At 34.3% G+C, this 27,809-nt stretch overlaps 1 protein-coding gene across 6 annotated transcripts in view; it reads right to left on the bottom strand.

The window, feature by feature from the left end:
• Nucleotides 1–27,809, bottom strand: part of LOC110025098 (reactive oxygen species modulator 1) — a 51,248-nt gene that overhangs the window by 11,813 nt on the left and 11,626 nt on the right. Inside the window, exons 2-3 of one of the 6 annotated variants that reach the window (XM_020725374.1) lie at nt 19,115–20,139; nt 2,784–2,950 (exon numbers count right to left, since the gene is read on the bottom strand). In XM_020725374.1, the coding sequence (XP_020581033.1) occupies nt 19,255–20,139 (885 nt within the window). In that variant the 3' untranslated portion in view covers nt 2,784–2,950; nt 19,115–19,254. Of the gene's footprint in view, nt 1–2,783; nt 2,951–9,073; nt 9,092–18,486; nt 18,510–19,114; nt 20,178–27,809 lie in introns of those variants that run through there. The other 5 variants (XM_020725376.1, XM_020725375.1, XM_020725373.1 and 2 more) reach the window with 5 other exon arrangements.

The raw sequence follows: 27,809 nt of genomic DNA, 5'->3' as shown, positions 1-27,809 counted from the left end.
GAATGCCGATCGATGTGGCGTGCCATCATTTGAACATTAATCCATCAGCCTGACCGATGCAGCATAAAATTCGATCGTTTGCAAGAACCCTGCAGATCTGATCGCTGAAAAAGTGAGGAAGCTGAAGGAGGCTGGTTATATCAGAGAGGTCCATGACAAGTGAAGGATGTGTGTGAATTTTATGAGCTATTGGCATGAATTTTTGATGACTCAAGTGTAGAGTGTTCACCTGCATGAGTCAGGGTATTCTAAGGTTCATTCGTAGTATCTAGTAGCTCAAGAAACCCACTCGAGACCTTCTGGCACTTGTTTGGGGCAAGTAGCTAGGTTCAGTAGTGATTCAGCCATACTCGGGAAAATTTACTTCGTCAGGCCCATCTAGGACGTGAGGTGTGGTTGGTGCCTAATTTGATGATTAAAAGTCACCACACATCCATTCGAAACCTCCCACAACCATAGGAAGTCACGAAGTCCACCTACTCGCGGTACAAAAAAATTAGGGTTCGAGACACCCTATCTGCACCACCGTTTTAGAACGACCATTGACAACGATTTATCCAGTGAATGACCGACGAGAATACTTCATTTTGAAGTTATGAGCCTATATTTCACTCACATGGAGTGTTCCATAGCTTCCGGGTCAAAAAAAATATTTCGCCAGGCGTTCTCGGTGAAAATTATGGTTTCGAGCTACACTAATCCCTCGGGGCTGACCCTGAAGGCACACACACCCAAAATACCTTTTTGGGCCGTTGAGTGCAAGCCCCCATAGGTCTACCACATGATTTGAAAATTTGGCACAGACCTGACATCTAGTCGCCATAGAAACAGGGCACCAAGCCCCCAAATCAGGATTTTCAGAGAGCATGGTGCCGCCTGGGTGGCACCAAGGCCCCAATATGCTTAGCTGGCGCCTTGGAGCTAGAGTGAGTGACTCCTAGGCGGTGGCCATCTTCCAGGTGTGATTTCAAGCCATGTTTGACATTGTTTTGAAGCCATGAGTAGCCAGGGTGGTGAAATTTCCCCTTTTACCCTCTTTTGGGGGGGGGGGCATTTTGGTCATTTCTAAAGGGGAGAGGGGTTTAACCTAACCCCTAACTCTCATCTTCGCGAGCTCCCTATTCCCCCGATCAGGGGGTTCCGCTCCGTCTTCTCCTCCTTCTTCAGTTAGGGTTAGAGGGAGAGCTCTTAGAGGAGGGTCTTTTGGAGGCCTTGTGAGGCTTTAGAGGTGCTTGGGAGTGAGCCTTTCGGAGAGAAAGCAAGCGGAGGGGTTCTCTGCCCCTAGTGTGTGTTGTTTTTCTACCTGTTTTATGTTAATTTAAATCCACGGTAATAGTGTCAAGAACTTGACTCGTCCCAAAATTACGCAGTAATTTTGTTTTTCAAAAATATAGCCAACAAGTTGACCCAATTTATATTAAGTATTTAATGTGCAAAATAGAAATGTTATATAAAATATATAAAATAGTTCGCACATTAGGAGTTCTAAGCAAGTGCCCGTATCGCTTCAAGTAGTATAGGGCTTTCTTTAAAAACCCCAGTATCGATCCCACGAAGAAGCGATGTAAGAAATCCCTTAGGCTAATTCTAGTCTTCTACTATAAACAATTAGTTTGGAAGGTTGATTAAAGTGGTTTTAATGTATGCTAACGAAACTAAGTTTACTAAATTAATTTTTAAACTTTAAAGTTTAATTTACTAAGACTAAACAAAGTTTTGTGAAGAAAAGTTCAAATTTAAAAAAGTATCATTCCCACCACAATGAGTTTATGGTAAAATGAGATGAGATAAATGGTTTAAATATGTATTGTGTCAAATATGAGCAATTTTAATTCTCTATCCTGATTCAGTGTTAAAGAGAATCACGTGGTTAGGCTAGAAGGATACTGGCTCCCACTCTAGAGCTCCCACTTCCCTTCTCCTGAAGGCTAACACTCGCTTTAGTTCTTAAACACTAAGGCCAAATTGGGGACTTTAGCCTATCACTCTAAAATCTCTAATTCTACGCCAAACAATGTATATTTCCTTATTTATTTGCACTTAATTCCATGAACAAAATACTCCTCCATGAAATTAAATGTGATTCTCACTCTGTTGTAGAACTCATATTCCATTTCCCAGATCATATGTTTCACAACAGATTTTAACATTTCAATTTGTCAGATCGAAAAGTAAATTAAGAACGGAGTGAAAAAATCATCACAATTTATTTTATATTTTAAAACGACACATCCAAATTATCTCTTCATTTCAACATATCTTAGAGTAGGGAGAAAGATAAAGAAAATTAGTCAAAACTTATGAGGAAGATAAGACAAAACATAGATTTTATATAAAAAAAATAAGTTTACAAAATAAAGAAATGAAAGAACACAACTTATATTAGACTTCTCTTCAAGCAAATCCCTAGAAGTTCTCTTGTAGCACTTTCTTTCTTTACAATCAACACTAAATTCTCTTTTAGAAGTATAATGAAGAAGAAACGTCTCACCTTCCTTCTGCTCTTACAATTCTTCAAGAAAATCCTCTCCACATACAAGAATTTACTCTACAATGCACTCGCACACACACACACACACACACACACAAGCCCCCACACACCATGAGAGGCGTCAAGCCCTCTTTCTTAAAGAGACACCAACTCCCTCCTTTTTCCCAAGAGATAAATCTATTCATCCAAAAGACATGTCTCTTCATTCAAGAGTCTTCTCCAAGTGTCTAGATACATTAAATCACTTCATGGGGTGTTTGAATCACTTGGGAGCTTTCTAAAACATCAAAATCCGCCAAAAATTGGTCCACAACCGTCCCGGGTGTTGTTGGCATTGGTCTGGGCGCCATCAGCGCCACTTTTCGTCGCTTCTCTGGACTTTGGAGCCGTCGGCGCCGGTCTACATCAGCTCCACGGTTTCTCTCCGTTTCAGTTGTGTTTCGTTCCTAACAAATAGACCTACAAAATAAGCATGAAAATAACATCTCTTTAAAGTTTAATTTTATTCAAAAATATGTGAGAAGTGTAAATGAGATTAATCATAGAAAGACATATCGAAATGAGTTTGGACAAAATTTTCTTTCTTGTTCGTTTTTGCTTCAAATTGCACCGTTCTTGCTTCTTTTTCTCCAAAACTTCATTTCTTGTCGCTGGAGCAAAAAATATGCAAAATATCTTCCTTTAAAGTATAATATCATTAAAAATCATTAAAATTGAGCATAAAACATATATGAAAAAGTAATCAGTTTTTAGGTGTATTATCTCCTCGGCATACCATTTTATTTGGGACACTGTTGCCACGACATGCCCGCCTCCGGATCATTGCCTCCTCAACATATCCTTTTGTTTGGGTCGCCGTCATCACAACATGCCCACCTCCGGGTCACTGCCTCATCGACATACCCTTTTGTTCTGGTAATTGTCATCACGACATGCTCACCTCCGGGTCACTGCCTCTTCGGCATACCCTTTTGTCTAGGTCGTTACTGCCATGGAATGCCCACCTCCGGGTCACTACCTCCTCGACATATCTATCTTTCGGGCCACTGCCTTCACAACATGATCGTCCTTTTTGAGTCACTGCCTTCACAACATACTAAACCTCACCACTTTGGAGAACTCCTGTCATATGTTTGTTACATATCCTGCATGTTTGCATGAGTGCTTGGTAAGTGCCTCTCACGTAAATAGTGAATTGTTTTCATAGGTATCATTTTACTCGATGCAAACTCACATATGATTAGTGTTTGCTGGTCGCATGACACCTTGGGTTCCTCGGGCAGGCATAATTCCTCTTCATAAGTAGTTTGTTTTACTGATATATCTCGTTACTGTGTGTCATGTTGCATGTAGCATCCTTGCACTCATTTGTATGATGTGTGTTCACCCTTTCGGGCGCTTGTTGTGGTTGTTTCATACTTCGATCGAACAATCACAATGCGGGCTTCTTACATGATTGTATGCTTGCCCATTCGCCTAGATGATTGTCCTACCCATTAGAAGTGTGACCAGTTTGTTGATCGTGATACTTAAACGAGTGTTTCCTATGAGGATGCCTGCACGAGCAGTGTAAGTTTCTGTATCACGAGCAACAAATATGTATGACTGTGTTAAGTATCCAAGGGCTCTAAAGTGCATCATGTACGTCATGGACCCACATCGTAGGTTTGCTATTTTAAAAGTATGAAAAATGGATATTTTTATTACTTATGTATTATCTGCCCTACTTTTTAAAGTATATATACGCTAAACCATATGTGAGTCCACCTCTTGTAAAATGTCACCCACTTTCTCGTGTACTTTAGATCCCTGGGATCTTCACAGGGTCGACGTGGCGACCCTGTCAAAGTCATATGGTAGTCGAAGAATTTACCCTATTAAATTAGGTGTTATGTTAGACCATTTTTTGTTAGATGATGTGCTAGGATAGGATCTAGGGTGCTAAATAGTCTTTTTTATGTCTCACTATTGTTCATTGTTGGATTGGTTGTTCTAGACATACATTCTTCTTTTGCTTTGTGCTTTGGGTGTGCCTGCATGCTTGATATGCATGGTAGCATGTTAGTGAGCTTTTCTGCAGGGAGTCGTTCCTTTATATGCACACACACAAATACATAAAAGGGCGAGCATGTAATGATTTCTAATGTTTGCAGGTGTTGCTTAGCTCCCCCCATTAGACACGACTGATTATGCATTGTATGGCTTCCCTGCTAACGCTTGTTTCATGCAGGTCGAGTCCTTTTTTTTTAGTTTTCCTATATACTTTTAGAGTCGTTGGAGAGTTCAATAATAGAAATAAGATACGAGCACAAGTTTCGAGACGCTTTGATGCGAGAACCATGTGACGAGGACTAGGAGGAGATGCTCATGTCATGTATCTTAATTCTTCATTTCATATTGATGTATATAATTTGGACCGGACATGTATATGTGGAGTCCGACAGCTCATTTTTTTCTAGAATATGTTGTCGACCCAGCAGCATCGACGATTCATATTATTTGATTTTGTCTTGTTTTATTTTATGTCTTTTTGCATGTTTGGATTGTTTTCCTTATTTATTTCTGTGATTTGTCTGCTAATGAAGATGCAATATAGACCCTTTTGAACTTAAAATTTTAATTTTTCTACAAAATCTTAAATAAAATATTTAAAACAATTAAAATTTTGGATTAAAATAATCAAGACTTTAAAATTTGCACTTTTATTTTCTTGCATGGTCTTCGGGCCGATTTTAAAATGGGCTGCATGAATGGTCATCTCCAAAGTCATATTAATAGAGCCTCCACAATAATTAAGGACCATTTTAGACAATTGCATTCATATTTACATGTCCCGCTTCTCCAACCCGACTGACACATCATACCTTTTCCTATATATGTGGTTATCTAGTGCAACCCAACCCAGATGGGGTGTAAGTCCTTTTGTTGAGAGTATTTACAACATTGTCGCTGAACCTCCAATTCCCTTCATTTCCTGAGACATTTTTGCTACTTTGACAGTTATAAGTCCCACCTTTTGGAGCTCCAGTTTGTAGTCATATGATAGAGTTCCATTTCTTTGAGCTTAGGGCTACCGAGATTCCCCGTGGAAGATACAATTCACGGATTGCTGAGCGGGGATCTCAGGACGTGTTGGGTCGAATTCCTTCATGACCAGGTGAACTTAGGGTCCTAGTGGCTTGGGATGACGGATCTGTGGTACCCTGATTCAGCTACCTCTACCTCATAAGATTACTCTAACTTTCTTGTTGTTGAGCCCCTTTGAACACTGTCGCTTTTTTGAATTCGTCGATACCATCTTGATGAGTCGATGCCGATGAGTTGTCGCCCTTTTGGGATACAATGATTTGTCTTCTACCCTTATGACCCAAAAGTGCTTTGACATATTGGAATATCCTCGTCAAGATGATTAATGTTATTATGTGGGCTTCGAATGCCGATGAGCCCTACCCATTTGGGATGTGAGAGATTCACTCTCTGTTCGATGGCTTGGCGAGAACCTTGAAGCATCAGACATTCGCACACGAAATAACCTTCATTTGATGACCTATTTCCTCAGGTTCATGATAATATAAAGCGAGACCCCTTTTATCGAGAGTATTTATGGGTATCCCTTAGGATGTAATTAACTAGTATGAACACGTTTCTTTGGGAATACTCTTAACCCCAAAATATGCACATACACCTAAATCTCTGCTTATGGGTAGTCTACATGGTATTCTTTCACGGATATTGGTCCAAGATGCCGCCCAATCTTATTTGGGCGGACATTCTTGACCTTTACTTGCAAGGGTTTACCACATGTAGGCTCTCCACGATTTTCTTTTAATCTCATTCTCTGTACTAGGAGTTTCACTCATATTATCGTGACAAAATTTTCTTCCTTCAAGTCACAGTTAAGCCTTTTGTGAGAGCTTAGTTTTCAGTTCATGCGTTGGTTGCTAGGGGTAGCAACTCGATCCATTTGTCCTTTCTCTCACCCTCGATAGTTTGGTTGTTGCATTATCGTGTGCACCGCTGTCATTGTACCTTGTGATTTGTTTACTAACCTTTTCTTATTTCTAGTCATTGTTTCTTTTTGCCCCGCACTGCGCAAGAGCAAAAAGATGGTCACGATTGCTAATGATGAGGGGAACTCCTTTTCCCTCTCCCTAAGCCTTTCTTATTAAGGAAAGTGTGGGGTGAAGTGTCAATAACCTACATGAGAGCTTTCCCCTTTTTCTCTTTGCTGGAGGATTATGAATCTTTTTTGGCAGGGGGAAGAGGAACTAATTCTAGAGCAGAATCTGCACTTCTTCTAGAGGAGGACCCTGATAGATTAATGGGAGAGTGATGGCAGGCTTCGACCCTTGCGAATAAATTAAGGAGAAATTTTTGGGATGATGGTCGGTTGGTTGTAATGAGGATGGATGTGCGCTGCTAGGAAGATGGGATGTTGGATGTTCCCTCTTTTTCCCTAAGAAGTTTCGCCCTCAAAAGCACTCGATCCCAAGTAAGATGATGTCCCAGGGGTCATACCTACACCCGGTGGGAAATTTTTAGGTTTTCACGCAATAATAGTAATCACCTCGGTTGATACTTTTTGTATCACACTGGTCATTTCTGACTTGAAGGAAATAAAAATATGCATAAGTAATATTGGCTCCTGTGGTGACCACCTTCCAGGTTCTCCTTTGGTTCGCCCCCGCTTTAAGATAGCGAGCTTACCCTTTAGTTTCCTCTTGAATGCTTTCTCCTCCACTTCTTTCACACTGGAAGCTTATTTGTCATATGAGGCTCTCCACAGTTCTTCTCATTCGACCAAATTTATCCAGTTGTAAAACCCAGTCAATAAATCTTTGATTGGTGTACCAAAGGATAGATAACAGATGCATTTTGATCTTTTCCTTGTCAGCCACGAGATAGTTCAGATGCGTCTTGGTCTTGATCACCGCCACATCCCAAGGGGTGACTAATCCCTTAGCCGTTGGTGCAAGATTTGACTAGAAACTGTTTCTTCCAATATTTTATTTTGTTCTCCAACCCGAGGAGTTGGAGTTTGTAACCGGCGAAAAACTGTGCGAGCCCTTCCTTGTCGATCTTGAATGAAGTAATAGTTGAACATGTATGTTGACCAAGGGATAGTCGATCAGTGGAAAAAATAATGAACATCATGATCTCAATGATAAAATTTGGCACGACTTGAACCATAATCATCTCATACTGATTTAAAATGCCCTTTAACTCGATGTAAAGTGGAAGTCGCGGGCCTCATCGAAATTGATCCCGGTAGAACACCAGGTCATTTCCAAAGTTGTTCGTCACTCAGTTAGACCTCCCTATGCCCCGAAGCATAATTGTCTTATCAAAAACAAATTTCATTAGCTTCTGCATATCTTCCTCAGTCAGCACAAAAGCCTCCGTTGCAGGGTAGGTAGGTGTCGAAAACTCTAGGAGAATACTTACGAGCCATAGAGAGAAAAGGGGAGAGAGAAAATCACAAAAAATTTTGGGAAAAGTTTCAACCCTAGCACGCCACGATCTATTTATAAGGCAGGGAGCAAGAGTCGAAGCGTTCAGAGGCCATCATTCCAAATATCTTGATATTCAAAAAGGGGTCACACCACATCAACTCAAATATAAATATAAATATACAAATTATAATAGAAATTCATTTCATTTAAAAATAAAAGGAACAGTTACATGAAATATTAAAAAAGAAAATATTTAATAAAGGAGTCCTTAGCCACTTAAGTCGAGACATATCCCCGACTAAGTAACCACTTAAACAAAAGACAGACATCAAGCCTCCTGAGATAATTGCCCTGATCGATTTCTTGTTGAGTCCGACCAACTTGCAATTCAGCCTGGAGAGCCACCACCTCATTGCAAAGAATCTATATCTCCTCTTCCATCCTCAACTCGGACCTACAGATCCTGAATGACATCATTATCCGGTCCTTTGGCGGTGCTTTCAAAAGAGTCTGCCTGATTCACTCTATGCGTTAGCGATCCGAAAGACTTGTTGACCGCCATCCACCCCGTGCGAAGTATTGAAAAGATCGGCTAGCTGATTGCTCAAGTTGCAGGTCAGCGGTTAATTCTCTCCGGCCATCTGGTGAAGCACAACTGCTATTATAAGTTCAACAATAACATCGACCGACCCCAACATGGGAGCACTTACTTTCCACACTTCGAGTGGAGAAGCATCAGAAGTCACTGTTGTATTAAGTTGTTCGAGGACACCAACCGCTTCTTGCATGATCGAGCCTGCCTAACGAACCTCTTCTACGACGATCGAAACAAGATCCGTGAGAGAAGCCGAAAGCCCAAGTTTTCACTCCATCCTTGTTGCTTTTTCTGGTCGATTCGCATCGGGACCAGAAAAAGATGTGACTTGATTATTTAAGTCGATCACATGATCCTTGTGTTTCTTCTTCCTACCACCACAATTTTCTTCTTTGTCTTTTTGCTTACAAGAGTTAGAGGAGGTTGAGAGGGAGTTGAAATTCTTTTAGAGCCATCCAAAGCACCTCATCATCAAAGCAATCTGAGGCTCTCACGTCAGACATGGAGGGGTTATGAATCCGAGATAAGAGCTATAAGGGAAGAGTATTGACCCTATTTATAAAGATTTCATGAACACAAAAAAATTAGGAAATAATGATTATGCTTTTATAAGATTTGATTAATTATTTTATTATCCTTTTGTTGTCATAAAAAAAACAAGAAAATTGGGGAACTAACATGTATACAACAAAAATGTTAGCATGAATCCCAAAGAGATCAAACTGTATGAGGAGACTGTTATATTTTTATTTATAACTCACATTTAATTTAATAACTTATGAGATTTATTTTTGATAACTTAAATTATTAATTTTCTTAACTCATAACTTATGTCATAAATTATGACAACTTATGATATTAATTTTGATAACTTAAGTTATTTATTTTCTTAACTCATAACTTATGTCATAACTTATGATATTTATTTTTGTAACTCATATAACCCCTAAAATAAATAAATGTTACTAACTTATGTCATTGACTTTATTAATACAAATCAATTAATTTATTAAATTATCATATATCATTATCATAAATCCTATTGGTTAGTAACCCCCTTGATGGATGATGGTTAAATAGAGCATGAATTTGAGAATGGGTCCTCTCTCTACCTAACACATCCCGTACATTTCTATTCATCATAAAGTACAGAAAGTTTCAAGGGATTAGAGAGAGAAACTTTATCTCTTCAAGATCAAATTTCTTCAAAATCAAATTTGTTCATCATGAATACATATACGTCACTTTATTTTAGATATGAAAAAATCCTGAATTTAAAAGATCTTGACTATTATGTGTTTTTTTTTTTAAATTTGTGTTATAAAGTTGAAACATGAATTTTCTAACATGTGGTATCATATCATTGATTACTAAATTTATGATTTTTCATATAATTTTATTTATGTTAATTGTAATAAATTTCCGCTTAAATTTCTGTAATAAATTTCCGCTGTGAATTAGATTTTTAATTAGATCAATAAAACTAAAGTAAATTGATGTGATTGAAATTATTATTTATTTAATGTCTATGTAATATTTAATTTGTTAGTCACCAAAGTCACCAAAATAATAAGTTTAATAGACGTGAAATGAAAAAAATTTAATTAATCAAGAGTATGTGATGCTTGTTATGAAATAATTTAATATTTTATTAAAAAAAATTAAAATTCATTGATTTTAAAATATTTTTAGATCGCCTAAAAGTTGATCATTTGTTTTATAATCATTGAATATAATCGTAGTCTATTTATATACTAAGTTAAAGTATGTTTATATATCCAAAGATAATGGACATGTCTAACTTGAGTACAAACAATTATCAATTATATTAAATTTAAGTCAAGCATCAATTATATTTATTATCGTGTATTGTTATATCACCCAAATGAGATTTCAATACACTATTATTATTATTATCATTATTTTAATCTGATTTTATATGAGTATGTATGTAAGTTTAATGTTTGAAGCACTAATGTACGAGCATGTTTTATTTATTTGCAGTAATTACTCCTGTTTCTCTTCATTCGCAAGCTACATCTATTCAAACTTTCAATGGGTTTAATTTCTCTGAATGGCGTGAGCAAGTCCAATTTCACCTTGGTGTTCTGGATCTTGATTTATCACTTACGACTGAGAAACCCCTTGCTCTTACTGATTCTAGCAATGTTGAACAAATATCTTTCTATAAAGCTTGGGAAAAATCGAACAGATTAAGCTTAATGTTTATGTGAATGACTGTAGCAAACAACATAAAGTGTACATTTTCTAACACTGAAAGTGCTAAGGAATTTATGAAATTTGCTAAGAATTGTTCTCAGTCTGACTCTGCTGATAAGTCTCTTGCTGGGACACTATTGAGTACGTTAACCAACATGAAATTTGATGGTTCTCGTATCATGCATGAGCATGTCGTTGAAATGACGAACATAACAACAAGACTTAAGATCATAGGAATGGAAGTGAATGAAAATTTCCTTGTGCAATTTATCATTAGCTCCTTGCTTCCTAAGTATGGTCCATTTCACATGAACTACAACACTATGAAAGATAAGTGGAATGTAAATGAACTACAATGTATGCTCATTCAAGAGGAAACACAGCTTAAGAAAGGAACAAATCACTCCATTAATCTCATGGGTCATCAAAGAAGAGCTGTAAAGAAACCTGGAAAGAAGAATGGGCAAGCAAGGACCACTAAAGATTAATGTGTCATCTGCCCCAATTCACAAAGAGGAATATAAAGGAATTAAGTGTCACTTTTGCAGAAAGCCTAGACACTATCAAAATGAGTGTCAAAAGCGCAAAGATTGGTTCGAAAAGAAAGTTAAACCTTATAATACTTGGTGGATTAATTCTAGTTGTACCACTCATGTTTCTAATACGATGCAAGGATTCCTTACAACCCAAATCATAAACCCAAATGAACAATTTGTCTTCATGGGAAACCGAGTCAAAGTGCCAGTTGAAGCTATTGGAACCTATCGGTTGATTTTAGATACTGGACATCATTTAGACATTTTAAAAACATTTTATGTCTCATCTGTTTCTCGTAATTTGATTTCATTGTCTAAACTTGATTCTATTGGATAATCATTTAAATTTGGAAATGGTTGTTTCAGTTTGTTTAAACACAATCATCTCATAAATTCTGGTATACTTTGTGATGACCTATACAAACTTAAACTTGATAACCTTTTCTCTGAGAATTTAATGACTTTGCATCATAATATTGGTACTAAACGCGGTTTTATGAATAAAAGTTCAACTTATTTGTGGCATAAACGTGTTCATATATTCAAAGAAAGAATTGAAAGATTAATAAAGAATGAAATCCTTAATGAATTAGATTTTACTGATCTTGGCATCTATGTGAATTGTATTAAAGGAAAACACATAAATCACATACTTAAGAAAGCCGCCACAAGAAGTATACAACTCCTTGAAATTATACACACTGATATTTGTGGACCTTATGATGTTCCATCTTTTGGTGGAGAGAAATAGTTTATCACATTTATTGATGATTTTTCACGTTATGGGTATGTCTATTTATTGCATCAAAAATCTCAAGCTATAGATGCCTTAAAGGTGTATACAACTGAGGTTGAGAAACAATTAGACAGAAAAGTGTAAATTATCAGGTCTGATAGAAGCGGTGAGTATTATGGAACTTACAATGAATATGGACAATGCCCAGGTCCATTTGCTAAATTCCTTCAAACTAATGGCATATGTGCTCAATACACTATGCCAGGAACACCACAACAAAATTGTGTTGCAGAAAGGCTCTAATGGAAATGGTTAAGAAATGGTTAAGAGTATGATGAGTAATTCTTCTTTACCCTCATCATTGTGGATGCATGCTTTAAAGACCGCTGCATATTTATTAAACATGATTCCTAGTAATGTAGTTCCAAATACTCCTTTTGAACTGTGAACAAGAAGGAAACCTAGTTTAAGGCACCTGCGTGTTTGGGGTTGTCCAGCGGAAATAAAGTTATATAATCCACATGAAAAGAAACTGGAATCAAGAACAACCAGTTGTTTCTTCATTGGTTATCCAAAAAAATCTAAAGGGTATAGATTTTATTATCCTAATCACAGTACAAGAATTATTGAAACTGAAAATGCTAAGTTCATTGAAAATGGTGAAGTTAGTGGGAGTTTGGAACCACATAAAGTGGAGATCCAAGAAATTAGGGTTCAAGTTCATTTAGCCAAAATTTCTTCTCAAGTTGTTATTTTTACAGTTGTTGAACATTTTGACAACTTACAAGAACAACAAATATATGATCAAATACCCCGCAATGAAACTGTTACTAATGAACCTACATTAGATGAACCACATGAAGTAGTACCTAGAAAGTCTCAACGACAAAAATGGTCTGCTATTTCTGATGATTATGTGGTTTATATTCATGAATCCGAATTTGACTTAGGAGTCAATGAAGATCCAGTTTCATTTTCACAAGCCATAAAAAGTGCAGATTTTTCTAAATGGTTAGATGCAATGAAAGATGAGTTGAAATCGATGGATCAAAACAAAGTCTGAGATATCGTTGAATTGTCTGAATGTTGTAAAAAAGTCGAGTGTAAATGGGTCTTTAAGACAAAATGTGATTCGAATGGCAATATTGAATGATATAAAGCCAGACTTGTTGCCAAAGGTTTCACTCAGAAAGATGACATTGACTATAAAAAAACATTTTCTTATTTCATTTAGAATTATCATGACACTAGTAGCTCATTATGATTTGGAGTTACACCAAATGGATGTGCAAACTGCCTTTTTGAATGAGAATTTAGATGAAGAGGTCTACATGAGTCAACCTGAATGATTTTTGGTTGAAAGAAAGGAACACATGGTGTGTAAACTTAAGAAACCAATATACGGACTTAAGCAAGCTTCCCGACAATGGTATCTTAAGTTTAATGATACCATCACGTCCTTTGGATTTAAGGAAAAATTATTGATCAGTGTATATATCTAAAGGTCGGTGGGAGTAAAATTATATTTCTTATTCTGTATGTTAATGACATTTTGCTGGCTACTAATGATCTTGGTTTATTATATGAAACCAAAAATTTTCTCTCTAAGAACTTTGAGATGAAAGATATGACTGAGGCATCCTATGTGATTGGAATTAAAATATTTCATGATAAATCACAAGGATTGTTAGGGCTGTCTCAGAAAATATATATCGAAAGAGTTCTTAAGAGATTCAATATGGAAGGTTGCTCAGCAAGTGTTGCTCCAATTCAGAAAGGAGATAAATTCAGCCTTATGTAGTGTCCAAAGAATGATTTGGAACATAAACAAATGGATGAAATTTCTTATGCATCTATTGTTGGAAGCTTAATGTATGCTCAAACTTGTACCAGACCAGACATTAGCTTTGTTGTCGGGATGTTGGGCAGGTATCAAAGTAATCCAGGAATAGACCATTGGAAAGCTGCAAAGAAAGTTTTGAGGTATCTACAAGGAACAAAGGACCACATGCTCACTTATAGAAGATCTAAAGATCTTGAAGTGATAGGATATTCAGATTTTGTTGGATGTGTTGATACCAGAAAATCAACATTTTGTTATCTGTTCCTTTTGGCTGAAGGAGCAATCTCATGGAAAAGTGCGAAGCAGACTATCACAGCTGCTTCCACTATGGAAGCTGAATTTTCGGCTTGCTTCGAAGCTACAATTCAGGGTTTATGGCTGCGTAATTTTATTTCAGGACTTGGAATTGTCGACAGTATTGCCAAGACGATGAAAATTTATTGTGATACTCCACAACAGTCTTCTTTTCCAAAAACGACAAGTATTCCAAAGGTGTTAAACACATGAAATTAAAATATATTGTCGTTAAGGAAGAAGTTCAGAAACATAGGGTGTCAATTGAGCATATTAGCACCATCTCATGATTGCAGATCCTTTGACAAAAGGGTTGTCACCGAAGACATTTAACGAACATATCGTGAGAATGGGCATTACCAAAACCCTTTATTAGTTTTAAGTTCTCTATATTTTGACATTTTGGGCCCAATTTTTCTTGTTTCTGATATTTATAAATCTTGTTTTTATCGTTAGTGTAAACTTTATGTTGCATGATGTTAAACAAAATTTATTTTTTAATAGACATTATGAGACTATGATGTTAATTCTCTTTATGCTAAGTATGTAATTGATATTGTGATACATAGAAGGGACTGTGTCGATAAATTGATGCACAACCGCCATGATTCATATTAATTTTATACTTATTAAATAATTTATGATTTAACCAATATAAAGAAGGATTTATCTTGCAGTATGTAATGCACTATTAAAATTAAGTGAGCCAAGTGGGATAATGTTATATTTTTATTTATGACTCACATTTATTTTAATAACTTATGAGATTTATTTTTGATAACTTAAGTTATTAATTTTCTTAACTCATAACTTATGTCATAAATTATGACAACTTATGATATTTATTTTGATAACTTAAGTTATTTATTTTCTTAACTCATAACTTATGTCATAACTTATAATATTTATTTTTGTAACTCATATAACCCTTAAAATAAATAAATATTACTAACTTATGTCATTAATTTTATTAATAAAAATCAATTAATTTATTAAATTATCATAAATCCTATTGGTTAGTAACCCCCTTGATGAATGGTGGTTAAATAGAACATGAATTTGAGAATGAGTCATCTCTCTACCTAACACACTCCGTACATTTCTCTCCATCAGAAAGTACAGAAAGTTTCAAGGGATTAGAGAGAGAAACTCCATCTCTTCAAGATCAAATTTTTTCAAAATCAAATTTGTTCATCATGAATACAAGTATGCGTCACTTTATTTTAGATATGAAAAAATCATGAATTTAAAAGATCTTGGTTATTATGTTTTTTTTTGAAATTTGTGTCATAAAGTTGAAACATGAATTTTCTAACAGAGACTCCTTTATTTCCCATCAGAATTCCATGCCAAAGGTTATTAAATGATCGGTCAACTTAGCCCGCTTGACAAGAAGATCGGAAATCTCATCGAAACTGCAGGATTGATTGAATCAAATGACTACCGCAAACGATCAAAAATAAGGAAACCGACAATTGGAAGTAAAATCAGTTTATTCATACATTATGTTCAATGAGCGCGATCATTTGTGATAGTGTCACTCATTTAGTTATTAATATTAAAAATGTAGTTAATTAGGAAGTAAAATTAACTACCCCTGGTCAGAGAAATGACAAAGAATACTCATTAACCGTAAAAATAAAGAGTATAATATTGTAATTGTATATTGAAGCTACCTATTGTTATATATAGGGGCTATTTTATGAATAAATGTTACACTTGATTTCTGTTAGTTCTCTATACCCAAATTTAATCACCAAGCAAATATGTATAGGTGGCCCTTATAAATTCAAGAGGTGGCTCCCACCATATAACACTTTGTCCCATCCAGAATTTAGGAGGTGGCTCTCATAGTGTAACACTTTGTTCTGTATAAAGCTTAATTCCCATATTCAAGCTAGTGTAATGCTTTGATATTATTTGTAACAGCCTAATCTCACATCCATAGTGATATTGACCGTTTTGCCAGATAACCTAACAATTTTTGCCCCATTGGTGTAACTTCCCAGAAGGTCACCCATCATTGTTAGTTCTCTAACCATTACACCAATCGGGTTAGAAATATAAGTGTTCAACTTCATTCCATTCAAGGGATTTCACAAGATTTGGCTATGTGAAAAGTTCAACCATGCTTCCTTGATCCTTATCAGGCGACCAAGAGAGCTAGTGGACTTGCATGCATTTTGACTCTTCGTTCAATACTTTCAAGAGTACACAACATCTGCCATGTCTCTATGCTACAATGCTATGTGTATGACAACGACTCTTATATCATCCAATGCGAGTCATTAGTGATATAAGAATACTTGAATTATTAAGTATACCATATCATATTTTGGAGCTTGAAGTTTGACAACTTCATCGTTGATCTATTCATGTTGTACTGATATTTTGGAAGAACTAGTCAGAGCAAGTAGCGGCCTAAGAGATTGAAGAAGTACTAACAGCGAAATACCCACAACTATTCCAAAACTAAGTTAAGAATTTTAGGACCAAATTCCATTAAAGGGGTAATATGTAAAATCCAAAATTTCATTTTAGCCTCCTCGGTCACCTCTCCATTTTCACAATTTTTTGTCTCTATGGTGCCACCCCACCTGATTGCATAAATCACTCACACTTTTTCTTCTATTCTTCGCTCACTTTCAAACCAACTTCCAAAAATTTTAACCACGCGACTCCTTCCTTTTTCTCCCCGCTAGCACCTTCATGATATGGATTCCTTTCCATTACCTCTTATGCAACTTTACAAACTTTCCACCACCTCAAATCCTTATACATTTGAAGACAAAGGGTTAGTATGTCGTCTTGTCTTGTTAGCCCCCCTACAACCATCGATCTATTAGCTTTCTCTCTCCCCCCCTCCTCGTTCTCTTTGACCAGGCCGATGTCAGAAGACTAAAACCACTCTCTTCCTCGATCGACTGGGCATTGTAAGCCCCCTCAATTCTTTATTTTTTCCTTATATTTTAATGAAAAAATTTTCTTTATATAATAATAATAATAAACTATGCCAATTATGTTACTCCTAATTTAATAAATAATTAAATTTAATTGCATAATTTTTTATATTATGAATTTCATTTTGTACAAGATCTAGTGGATAATGCCAAGTGAACCGTTAAAAAATTTGGAGTTTAGCACCTGTCTCAAATAAGTAACTGTTCTTTATTAGGAAATAAGCATGCCTTTTGTTATTAGAGGTGTTACCATTGCTCCTAGTATTAGATTCATAGTTACCTTGTAGGATTGCCAATCTAAACCTTTGTTTATTACAAGTATACTTATTTCTCCACTTGTTATGGATTCATTTATTGCTCATAATGAAATATATAATTGCATTATTTTATTATTGCACAACTCCTTGTATATTCCATTAATTATATAGCCCTTTTTTTTGGTATGTTGTTATTACGAATTACAACTAAATCTCTTGCACATTATAAGGTTTGAATTATTAAATATACAAAAAAATTCCGTTGAAAATTTTGTAATCATATGTTTTTTAAGTGATGGTTTATAAGTCAGTGAAACCCTTTGGACATTGGCTAACTGAGTTGATGGACCCACAAAGTGACGACTCTATAAGAAAATTTTTGGTTGTCTTAAGTTGGTGTTTAACTTCTCAATTTAAAATGTCCCATAAAACCAACTATATATAAATATAAATTAAAATTGAATAACAAATAACTATTAGGTTTTTTGCTAGTAAAACCTTATTGGATTCAAGGTGACCATATTAATTGTCAATGATTTCATATTTGGCCTTTTATAATATTATATATATGCATATAATCATACTGCATGCCCCAGTTCATTAGAATTAAAATCACTAAATAATGATAAAAAACTAATTATGTGTCTTTTGATAAACATATGATAATGATAGCATGTCAGTACATCACAAAAAATAGTTAAAACAAATTAATGACATTAATCTTAAGCATTTAGTTTTAAAAAAAATTAGTAAATTAACATGATCATAAAATAATATTCCTTTTTTTATTTCTTATAAATTTGACTAAACATCATTGCCATTTGTATTGCATGGGATACCTCTTTGTTATATCTTTATATAATCTCTACAATATATTGAGCACAACAAAAGAGAAGCACTAAAATATAAAACTTCCAAAGCCATAAAAAACATACAATTATTATGTAATTACATATCTACCAACTAAACTTTGATATTTAATTATGTAATAGCTTAGTATTCCTCTCAAAAAAGTTAATATCAATGATATTTTTGATGTGACCTTAAATATCAAGTCCATGTAGTTGATGGGAAAAGGCACAAGATTTTGTTGTTTGTATGTAAATCCCAAATCATTCAAGACCCTACACATCATAGTATTAAGTTTTTCAAAGATACATTTCTGAAAACAAAGATAAAAAGGAGGAAGATTTACATAAATACCGCTTAATTCCTATGCATTTACATATCTAACATGAACATGAACTTTTCACTTCTATGCCACCTTAACTAACATGAAAAGGTGTATTTCTTCTTCTTTTTTTTTCAAGTCAAAATAGTGCTATTTTTTATGTGATGTGAAAGATTTGAGCGGGATAAATGTAAAAATTAAAATTTGGGGGTTAGATATGTGAATGCATAGCGAAAAGAACGGTATGTATGTAAAAACCAAGTCATTGAAATAAAAAGAAATACTGGAATATACAAACTTCAACCATCTGCAAGCATAAAAATTTCAGAGAAAAGTGAAAACACAAACGACCAATGAATGAATACCCCTCTATCTATGTTTTGTTCCACTTCGTTTCAAAATGATTTGATCTGATGACTAAAACGATTTTCTAAGTTGCTAAATGAGCTAGAAGTGCCCATTCCCACTAAGATGGCAATAATTTCAGAAGCTGAGCATGCAATTTACAGGTTATTTAAAAAAAAAAAATTTAAATCGAAGAGAGTGAAAATGAAGTACCTTTTAGGTGTTCCTCTCACCCTTTGGCCTGATCTTCCCTGCGCAAAGACTTCTGAACCTCTCATAAGTTATAACCGTTGCTCCAAAAATGGAGAAAAACTCCTCCCAACGGTCCTCTGTTATCTGCAAGACACAGCTGATCACCCAAAATCAACACACTGCAAATTCTGAGAGCATATAATGGATCTCGGATCATGAAATCTCATCGCGCCATAACCAAAATTGCAACTTAGAAACTCGAATTCTGTTTCCTCATCATCGCTGTCAACGTTCTTCGGGCTCACTCGATTCTGATAACTTCTGCGTGCGAGGAGAAACACGTCGAAGTAATAGCTCACCAGGGCTCGGTTTTCTCTTCTCGGAAAACACAGGCGAAGCTGTTTCCAGAAAGTTTGGCTACGCGGCGGTTGATTCAGACGGAACGCAGCCTTGAATCGCTGCTCTTCTTCCTCTTTCCACGACAGCGCAACTTCTTCACCCATTAAATGAAATCTCCATGCATAAAAGGCTGCGCCCAGTTCGCATTTCAACTGAAGACGCTTCTCTGCGACATGAAATCTCACACACTCGACTGAGCCGGGATTTCTGCACTTACAGCTATCTTCTCTTCCTTTCCCGATTAGATTTGGTGGGGTTGGAAGATTTTTTTTGAGACTTTCTGGAGGCCAGATGCGTCTTCCCAACCATTTCAAGTCGTCGGAATCATACGGAGTAGCAGGCTTGGTGGACCAAGATGACACTCTTGCTTGAAAGGATGAACCCACAGGTATACGTTGTGGAGCACAATCAGCCAAGTAATCTGGAAGTACATAACTCCTTCGTGTTAAAATGAATTTGTTGGCCTCATTTGCATTATTATTGAGACCTTTATCCTTCTCAGCCATAAATACTGTGGAAGATTTTGAACAGGAACCAGAATAAGATGGCTTGGAATGGGTGTTTTGGGTGCATCTTGACATTTGAAGATTTGGATTAGAAGCCCCATTACAGTCCTCATAAATGGAAAGATTCATCTTCTGCCCTTTCTGCAAGACCACATTGAAATTTTGAAAACTCCTTTTACCTTAAAAAAAAATTTAGAAAAGTTTATGAATGCTTATAGATATCTAAAGTGGAAACTGATTTTGTTTCCAAACCATTCAAGATGTAGCAAAATTGATATTTAAATTTCACCATCATAAAGAAACTCGATCATTTGTGTTGAAGGTTTTAGAACCTAGTGTTCTATCATCGCAGATAAGATGGTAATCTGTTAGCCTCTTGAAGAGGTGAAAATCTCTCTTAAATTTTTAGGGAAATAAATCCGTTTACGTTTAAAATTATGAAATTGAGTATTGACATATTTTTTATTTGCGAGCATAGTGCAAACCTCATAAATTGAAAATTGTGCAATTCAAAATAATGATATAGAAAAAATTCATTATTATATATATTGACGTAAAATCATAATATGTACTACAAAATATATAAGTAAATGAGTTATATGAAGCATATTTCACTTAAATAAAATATCATATGTAATATGAGCTATAATCGAGCTTACTATAGAGCATTAACAAGTTGCTTGTTAAACAATAAACAAATTTGTTGGTGAACAAAAATATAAGATTTTGAATATGTTTATGTTTGGTTCATTTAACATTCAAGATATTAAAAAATGTTCAAACTTGTTTATTAACTAATTTGATCAAATTTAAATGTGCATTAATCGAGCTAAGTTCGAGTTGTTTATCAAGTGCATTGGTTTACTTACAGCTTTAATCATTCATAAACCTATTAGGTATTAAAATCTAACATCTAGCTTAAGATATTTGTAGAGTATTATCCTACTAATGATCTACTTCATGATCAAATTATAAGGAAGACGATTGGCATGCCAAGAAAAAAAAGGGGCTCTACTATCTAAGCACAAGTATTAATAATCACAAGCCTCAATTTCATTTATATGAAAATTTGGATGCTAGAAGGGCACAAATTTGGACCATCACATTCAGATGGGTTATCCATCTTTTAATGTACTACAAGCCAAATTCCAATCTTATTTAATGAAATAAAAATTGCAAAGTTGCAACATGAGGTGTGTCAATTGGGGAAACATAACAAAGTTCCCTACCTCCTTAGCTACTCAAAAACCTTAATAAAATTTTCCCTAATCCACACCCATGTTTGAGGACAATATTCATTACTAATATCAATGGGGATAGAATGTTTGTTACTTTCACAAATGATTGCTCGTGCACGACCTCAATTTTTTTCTCTTGAAAAAGTAAATTCAATAACAGTAGAATCCTTACACTCCATAAAATGATCCTCATTTAATTTGGCAATAAGATTAAACATATTAGACTTGATAATATGAAAGAACATATTACTCAAGGCTTATTTTTATTTCTCTATTAAAAAAAATATTATCTATGAATCCTCTTGTGCTAACACCACACAACAAAATGGGATCGATATAAATAATTGTCATCTCCTTCAAACTACTAAGGTCATACTCCTTGAAAGGTTAAACACTAAACAAAAGGAGCTTCAAACGTCCAAATTCGTATAATACCAATTATGATGTAATGAAGTTATGAACTCTACCGTTGAAGTTTAAACCCATATTATATCAACTTCCTGATGCATCAGGAACAAAACCCAAACATGTACCAACAACTCCAATCCAACTCTTCTCACTTTCCAATATTTCCTCTTCCCATATAATCTTTCTCACTCAGGTAAGAAAATTCAACGTACAAGTAAATATCTAAGAAAACAATTGAAAAAAAAAAGACCCAAATAAATTAGACCCTAATCCCATTAAGAATATTTTTATTGAAAAAAAAAATTGGGTGTTCAATCTTCATTATTATTCATTTTCAACACCATAACAAATTAGAACCTAATCATATTGAGGATATTTTTATTGAATAATCCCCCCCCCCCGCCCCAAAACAAAAGTACCGTGGCGGTGGTGCATTTTACATTTAAAACTTACTTGATCATCCACAATCCTCACTCATCAAACCCATAGACAACGAGTATCTACCATTGCCTCTCAATTTACCTACATAATCTGTCAAGAGCAACAAACTCCCTCTCATCAACTTATTAATCCACTCAACCCATATAAAATGAGCTTCGTCCCTCTACCATACAACAACAACAAAGCCTTAATCCCACCGGCTACATGAATCCTATTTCGTGCCTCTACCATGAGGGAGAAAAAAACAAGGTGGCAATTAACTTAGCTCTAACATACCCAACAGCTCAAACATTGTTCAATGACTAATAAAATACAAATTGGTAAGAAATCCATAGATGATAATAATGCTCCAATGTCCCATTTCCTGAAGAGAGAGAGAGAGAGAGAGAGAGATGGGTTCATGTAAATAACACAGTCCATAATTTCATAACTTGTAGAAGGCTTAGACTTGAAATTCATGTTTTTGTCACTTCTCTTGAAAAATAATTATTCCAAACAATGTTAAGAAGATCTCAAACCCCTTGAGTGGAAGAAAATTGTAGTGAGAAATTTGGGCCTTGAAAAACAATGATATGTGAGAATTTTATGAGGAGCTTCAACTAAGGAAAATTTGATTGGATGCAAAAAGAGCTTTATAGTGAAATATAAAGTAGATGGGAATGAAGATAACTTAAAGCTTTATTTGTTGTCAAAAAAGCATAACGATACATATAGTATTAACTATAAAACAAGATTATATTTCATTACGAAACTCATCATGATTAAAATTTTGCTCTATTGTGACATATTTTGATTGAGTAAATTTTTCTTAATGGGGAACTTGAGAATTAAGTATATATGGAGATCCTACCAAGTTTAGAAAAACAAAGAACCACAAATAAGGTATGCAGACTCAAAATTTGATATATGGCCTCATGTTTAGTTCATCATATTCTTTAAATATGTCGAAAAATGTCGGCATTCTCAATGCCAAACTATTCACTCACTTTATCAAGTGCTCACCTATAGAAAAAAAAAGAGATTTTGATTGACAATATCATATCAACATATAACTTGACCAGGAAGAGCTAACCATATAAAAAAGGTTTTGACAAGAGAATTTGAGATTTAAGTCTTAAAAAATCTAAAATAGTTTCTTGGTATGAAAGTGCCACAATAAAAAAGGTATTCTTATTTACCAAAAGAAGTCTATCATTGATCTACTTCAAAAAACCAAGAATGCTTGGATATAAACATGCTAAAACTCTAATGAACCTAACAGTGCCTATTGATAAAGGAAGGTATTAATGCCATGCAAGCAGGCTCATCTACCTCTCTCCCACCTATTCAGATATCGAGTTCTTTGTAATGATGTAAGCCAATACATGAATAATGTTACAAATTATCATAAGAAAATGTTCGTTTTATGAGCTTTATAATCAATTCTATTAATTTTGATGATAACAAATATATGATTGGAAGATCAAATGTTTGAATTAAGTATTTCAGGAGCATTGATTTTATGGATGTGTAAATTGAATCAAGACTTGAGCCTAGGTGAATCAAAGATGAATAACTTGGAGCTCAAGATAGAAAATACAGGATTTTTCTTCCAAGGATTATTTTTTGCTCACAATCAAATATATTCACTTAATTAATCATTAATTAAGAATAATCAATTAAATTATTTATCAATATATTTAAATATTTAATTATAATTTCATAATCTGAGTATTTTCTTAAAAATTTCCTACATAACATCAGCTTCACCAAAATAATATAATTGGATATTAATTTTAGAATATCTATTTTATTTCATTATATTTGAAATTTTTATGAGTTATTAAATAAATGATTTAATAGCATTTGAATATTATTTAAGATGTTTAAGAATTATCATAAAAGTGATAGAATTTATTTTTCTGCCCATATCTTGTGACCGTCACGAAATCCTCAACCTTTTGGATTTAGTGGCTTCTGTACATGATTGGCTTTTGATTAAAAAACTCCCCTTGGTTATAACTAGTCTCACTTTCTTCATGTAAATGTTGCTCTTGAATTCTAAAAACTCCATGTCTCAAGCATTCTTCACATCTTTTTCTTTTTTTCAAGAAAGTTCTTAAGAAGAAAGTTTATTTTCATTCCAAGTGCACCACATTGTTGTGATTTTACATTCCTTGGTTTGGAATCCTCTGCGCATTCAATCAAGAAAAAATTTCTTAAAGCCTTTGATTTTGATTAAATATTTTAATTAATCAAAATTATTTTTAAAAATCTAAATTCTGCCATAATCATCCTACAGAAAGTTGTTGACATTATTCTAGGAAAAGTCAAAATAACGCAAAGGGAATGCTTGTTATATAAAAAATCAGCCAAAAAGGAAATCAAACTTGTCATATGACTGTGTTGGAGACGCACAATATTAAAAATTCACTTTTAAATATAATACTTACGTATGAGGGAACAAAGTTATAAGAGGAAGTAAGAAATAGTACGCGGTCTCAAAAAATAGTGGTAAAGCTAAGGCAATGTTGATAGCATTTGTGAAGGAATGAGATTAAAAAGACTGTTAGAAGAAACAAATTATCAAGTAGAAAATCTCTAAAAGTTTATTATGCAATCATGCTGATATTGCAACAAATCCTATCCACTATAAATGGACTAAAAACATTGCGATAGAGTGATATTTCAACTCAAACAAAAGCTGAAAATAGAGTAATGCAACTTAATTATGTTCAGCAAACCCTCAAACTGTGAATATCCTCACCAATGTTTTACCCATAATTAGTTTCGACAAACTAATTAAGTAGGGAATGATTAACATATACAACATAGCTTGAAAGAGAGTTCTGAAATGAGATTCAATCCATGGCCAATAGATTTTCATCTACAAAAACTAAGATTTTATCTGCAATAATCCAACACTCTTTGGACAACAATTCTTCATCTACAACAATCTATGAACAGCAACATTCAATTTATGTTGTATATTTAATTCAAGTTAAGGATTCGTTTCAAAGTGGTCTATTTCCTTTCTCCAGTTATTATTTAGCTCTGGTTTCTCATATCTATTTAAACAAAACAGGGGTATAAAAGTCTAATCATAAAATCCCTCATTTTCAACTCTCTTCTCTTCTCATTCTAGTTTTGAAGACGTAATGATAACAACAGAAGTAATAATGATGCTAATAGTGGTCAAATGCAATCACACAATAGATAAATAAAAATGGTCCTATGTTGACAGAAGATCAAGCAATACAGGCAAAATAGTGAAACACAGTTTCAATATAGTGGGCCAATCTACATGAGATTAATTATTTTAATCAAGACTTTTTGACTGCAAATACTTAATTTATATGCTATATGCCAAACAAAGAGATTAACTTTAAAATGCACAAATAAATCAGGACTTTATTGTATTATTTAAACATAAAAGAGAAAAATCACATGCTAAAGTTATCAATTAAGATGGAGTGTGAGCATGAAAGAGGAACTGACAAAGCATTCATAAGTTGAGCTTCCCAATTTAATGTGAAAGGAACTTTAAAAAAAACATTTCAAAAAAATTAGAACAACAAAAAGGCTTTATCCTACAAAGTGGGGACGGTTACATGAATCTTTTTTCTCCATTGTGCCCTATTGAGTGCCATATTTTCATTCAATTCTAAAAAATTAAGATCATGTTTTATACAACATGCCCAAAACTTTTAAGATCTACATTTACATTTCTTAACATAAGTCGAATATAAAAGATCTCCTTTCATAAATGGATCATCAGATGGTCGACGTTTAATGTGACCAAACCATCTAAGGCAACTCTGTCTAACATTGTCTGCCACTGGAGCTACACTAACACTTTCACAAATATATTTGATTCTCGTTTTGTTTTTAAATGTAAAGCCTTAGTTTTATGTTTCTCTTTTATAGGCCAACATTTTGCGTCATAAAGCATTGTAGGTCTCGCCACCATCCTGTAAAATTTTCCTTTAAGTCCAAGCAATATTTTTCTATAATAGGCCTAAAGCATTCCTCCACTTCAAACATGCAACTTGAATTCTACTAATAACATACTCATATATGTCAACATCACTTTGAACAATAGAACCAAGAAATCTAAAATATTCACTCCTTTCAATGATTTGATCACCCATTGTTACAACTCCGCTAATAGATCTACTACTGCTAAAATTACATTCCATGTATTTAATTTTAGATCTACTCGAACAAAGACATTTAGACTCTAAAGTAGAACTCCGTAATTAAAGTTATTCATGAACTATTTATTTGGTCTTATCCACAAGAAGGATATCATCAGTTGAAAGCATACACCAAGGTACAACCTCTTGCAAATGTCCAATGAGAGCATCCATAACTAAAAGAAAAAAAGTTATGGGCTTAAAGTCAATCCCTGATGTACAGAAATAGAAAAATACTTGGTCAATCCCCCTCTTGTTCGAACACAAGTAATAGCTCTAGTATACATATCTTTAATGACTTGAATATAAGTCATATCAACACCTTCTTTAGAACTCTCCAAAAAAACTTCTCTTGGAACTTTATTCTAAGTTTTGTCTAAATCAACAAAAATCATATGTAGATCCTCCTTAATCTCTTTGTACTTCTTCATCAAACCTCTCAATAAACGTATAGCTTCCATCGTATACTTGTCCGACATGAATCCAAACTGATTATGAGAAATCTTTGTATCAATCTTAACTTATGTTCAATTACTCTCTCCCATAATTTTAATATATGACACTAACTTAATTCCTCTATAATTTACACACTCTTGTGCATCCTCTTTATTCTTAAAAATGGGGACCAAAATACTCTTCCTCCACTCCTCAAACATCTTTTTAGTTTTTAAAATAATATCAAGAAGTTTAGTAAAGCAAGAAATTCTCAAAGAAATTAGTAGTTTTAAAATAATTAGAGAATGCTTGTTTTGGTGATATCACAATCACCATGATCTCAAAGCCAATTGTAATGCATTCATAAAAATTATCATTGTATATCCCAAGCTTGAATATTAAATTTGAGGTCGAGGGCTGATGATAGGTTTACAGTAAATCATTAAGCTAGTGCTTAAATTTACATAATGGATCAATAGCTAATAGTAGGCTAATAGCTAATAGAACGGGATTCCCAAAAGTGATGCCCACGGACCTTCACTAATTGTGATGAAAAAGTAACCTAGAGTTGAAACACAAATCAACCAAATAATGGTGAACAGTATGAAATAACTTGGAAGTTAACATCTAATAAGAATTGATTTGCCGAAACTCAACTGAGAAAATACACAAACAAGGGTTGACGGCGCCTAAAATATAATGCATATCAACAATCATAAACTCAATTAATGGCAAATAGGTCAATAGATAACCTATCCCAAAACAACAAAAGATTAAAAAAAACCTGCATCCTTAAAAGAGATCAAATTTGGTTATTCTTCGAGTTAAGTGGAATTTCAGAAGAGAAAAAAAAAAAGTCTAACACCATGATAAGAAGTAGAAATATCGCATGCTTACAAAAAAAAAATGAAAATGGAAAAAAAGTTAAGGCATAGGATAAGATTAAGAGCTTTAAGATGTAGGGAGATAAAAGGAATAAAGTAAAAATACAAATAGATGAAAAATAAGATCAAGTGTAGACTGGTTTACTTTTAAACAAATTATTGGAAAGGAGTATATGATTATATTCAATCCATACTCTCCACTATGTATCACAAAAAAATGAGAAAAAAAA

The sequence above is a fragment of the Phalaenopsis equestris genome, unplaced genomic scaffold (genome assembly GCF_001263595.1).
Source record: "Phalaenopsis equestris unplaced genomic scaffold, ASM126359v1 Scaffold000288, whole genome shotgun sequence".
Lineage (NCBI taxonomy): Eukaryota > Viridiplantae > Streptophyta > Magnoliopsida > Asparagales > Orchidaceae > Phalaenopsis > Phalaenopsis equestris.
The sequence above is the reverse complement of the archived record's forward strand: the minus strand, read 5'-3'. Positions and strand labels throughout refer to the sequence as shown.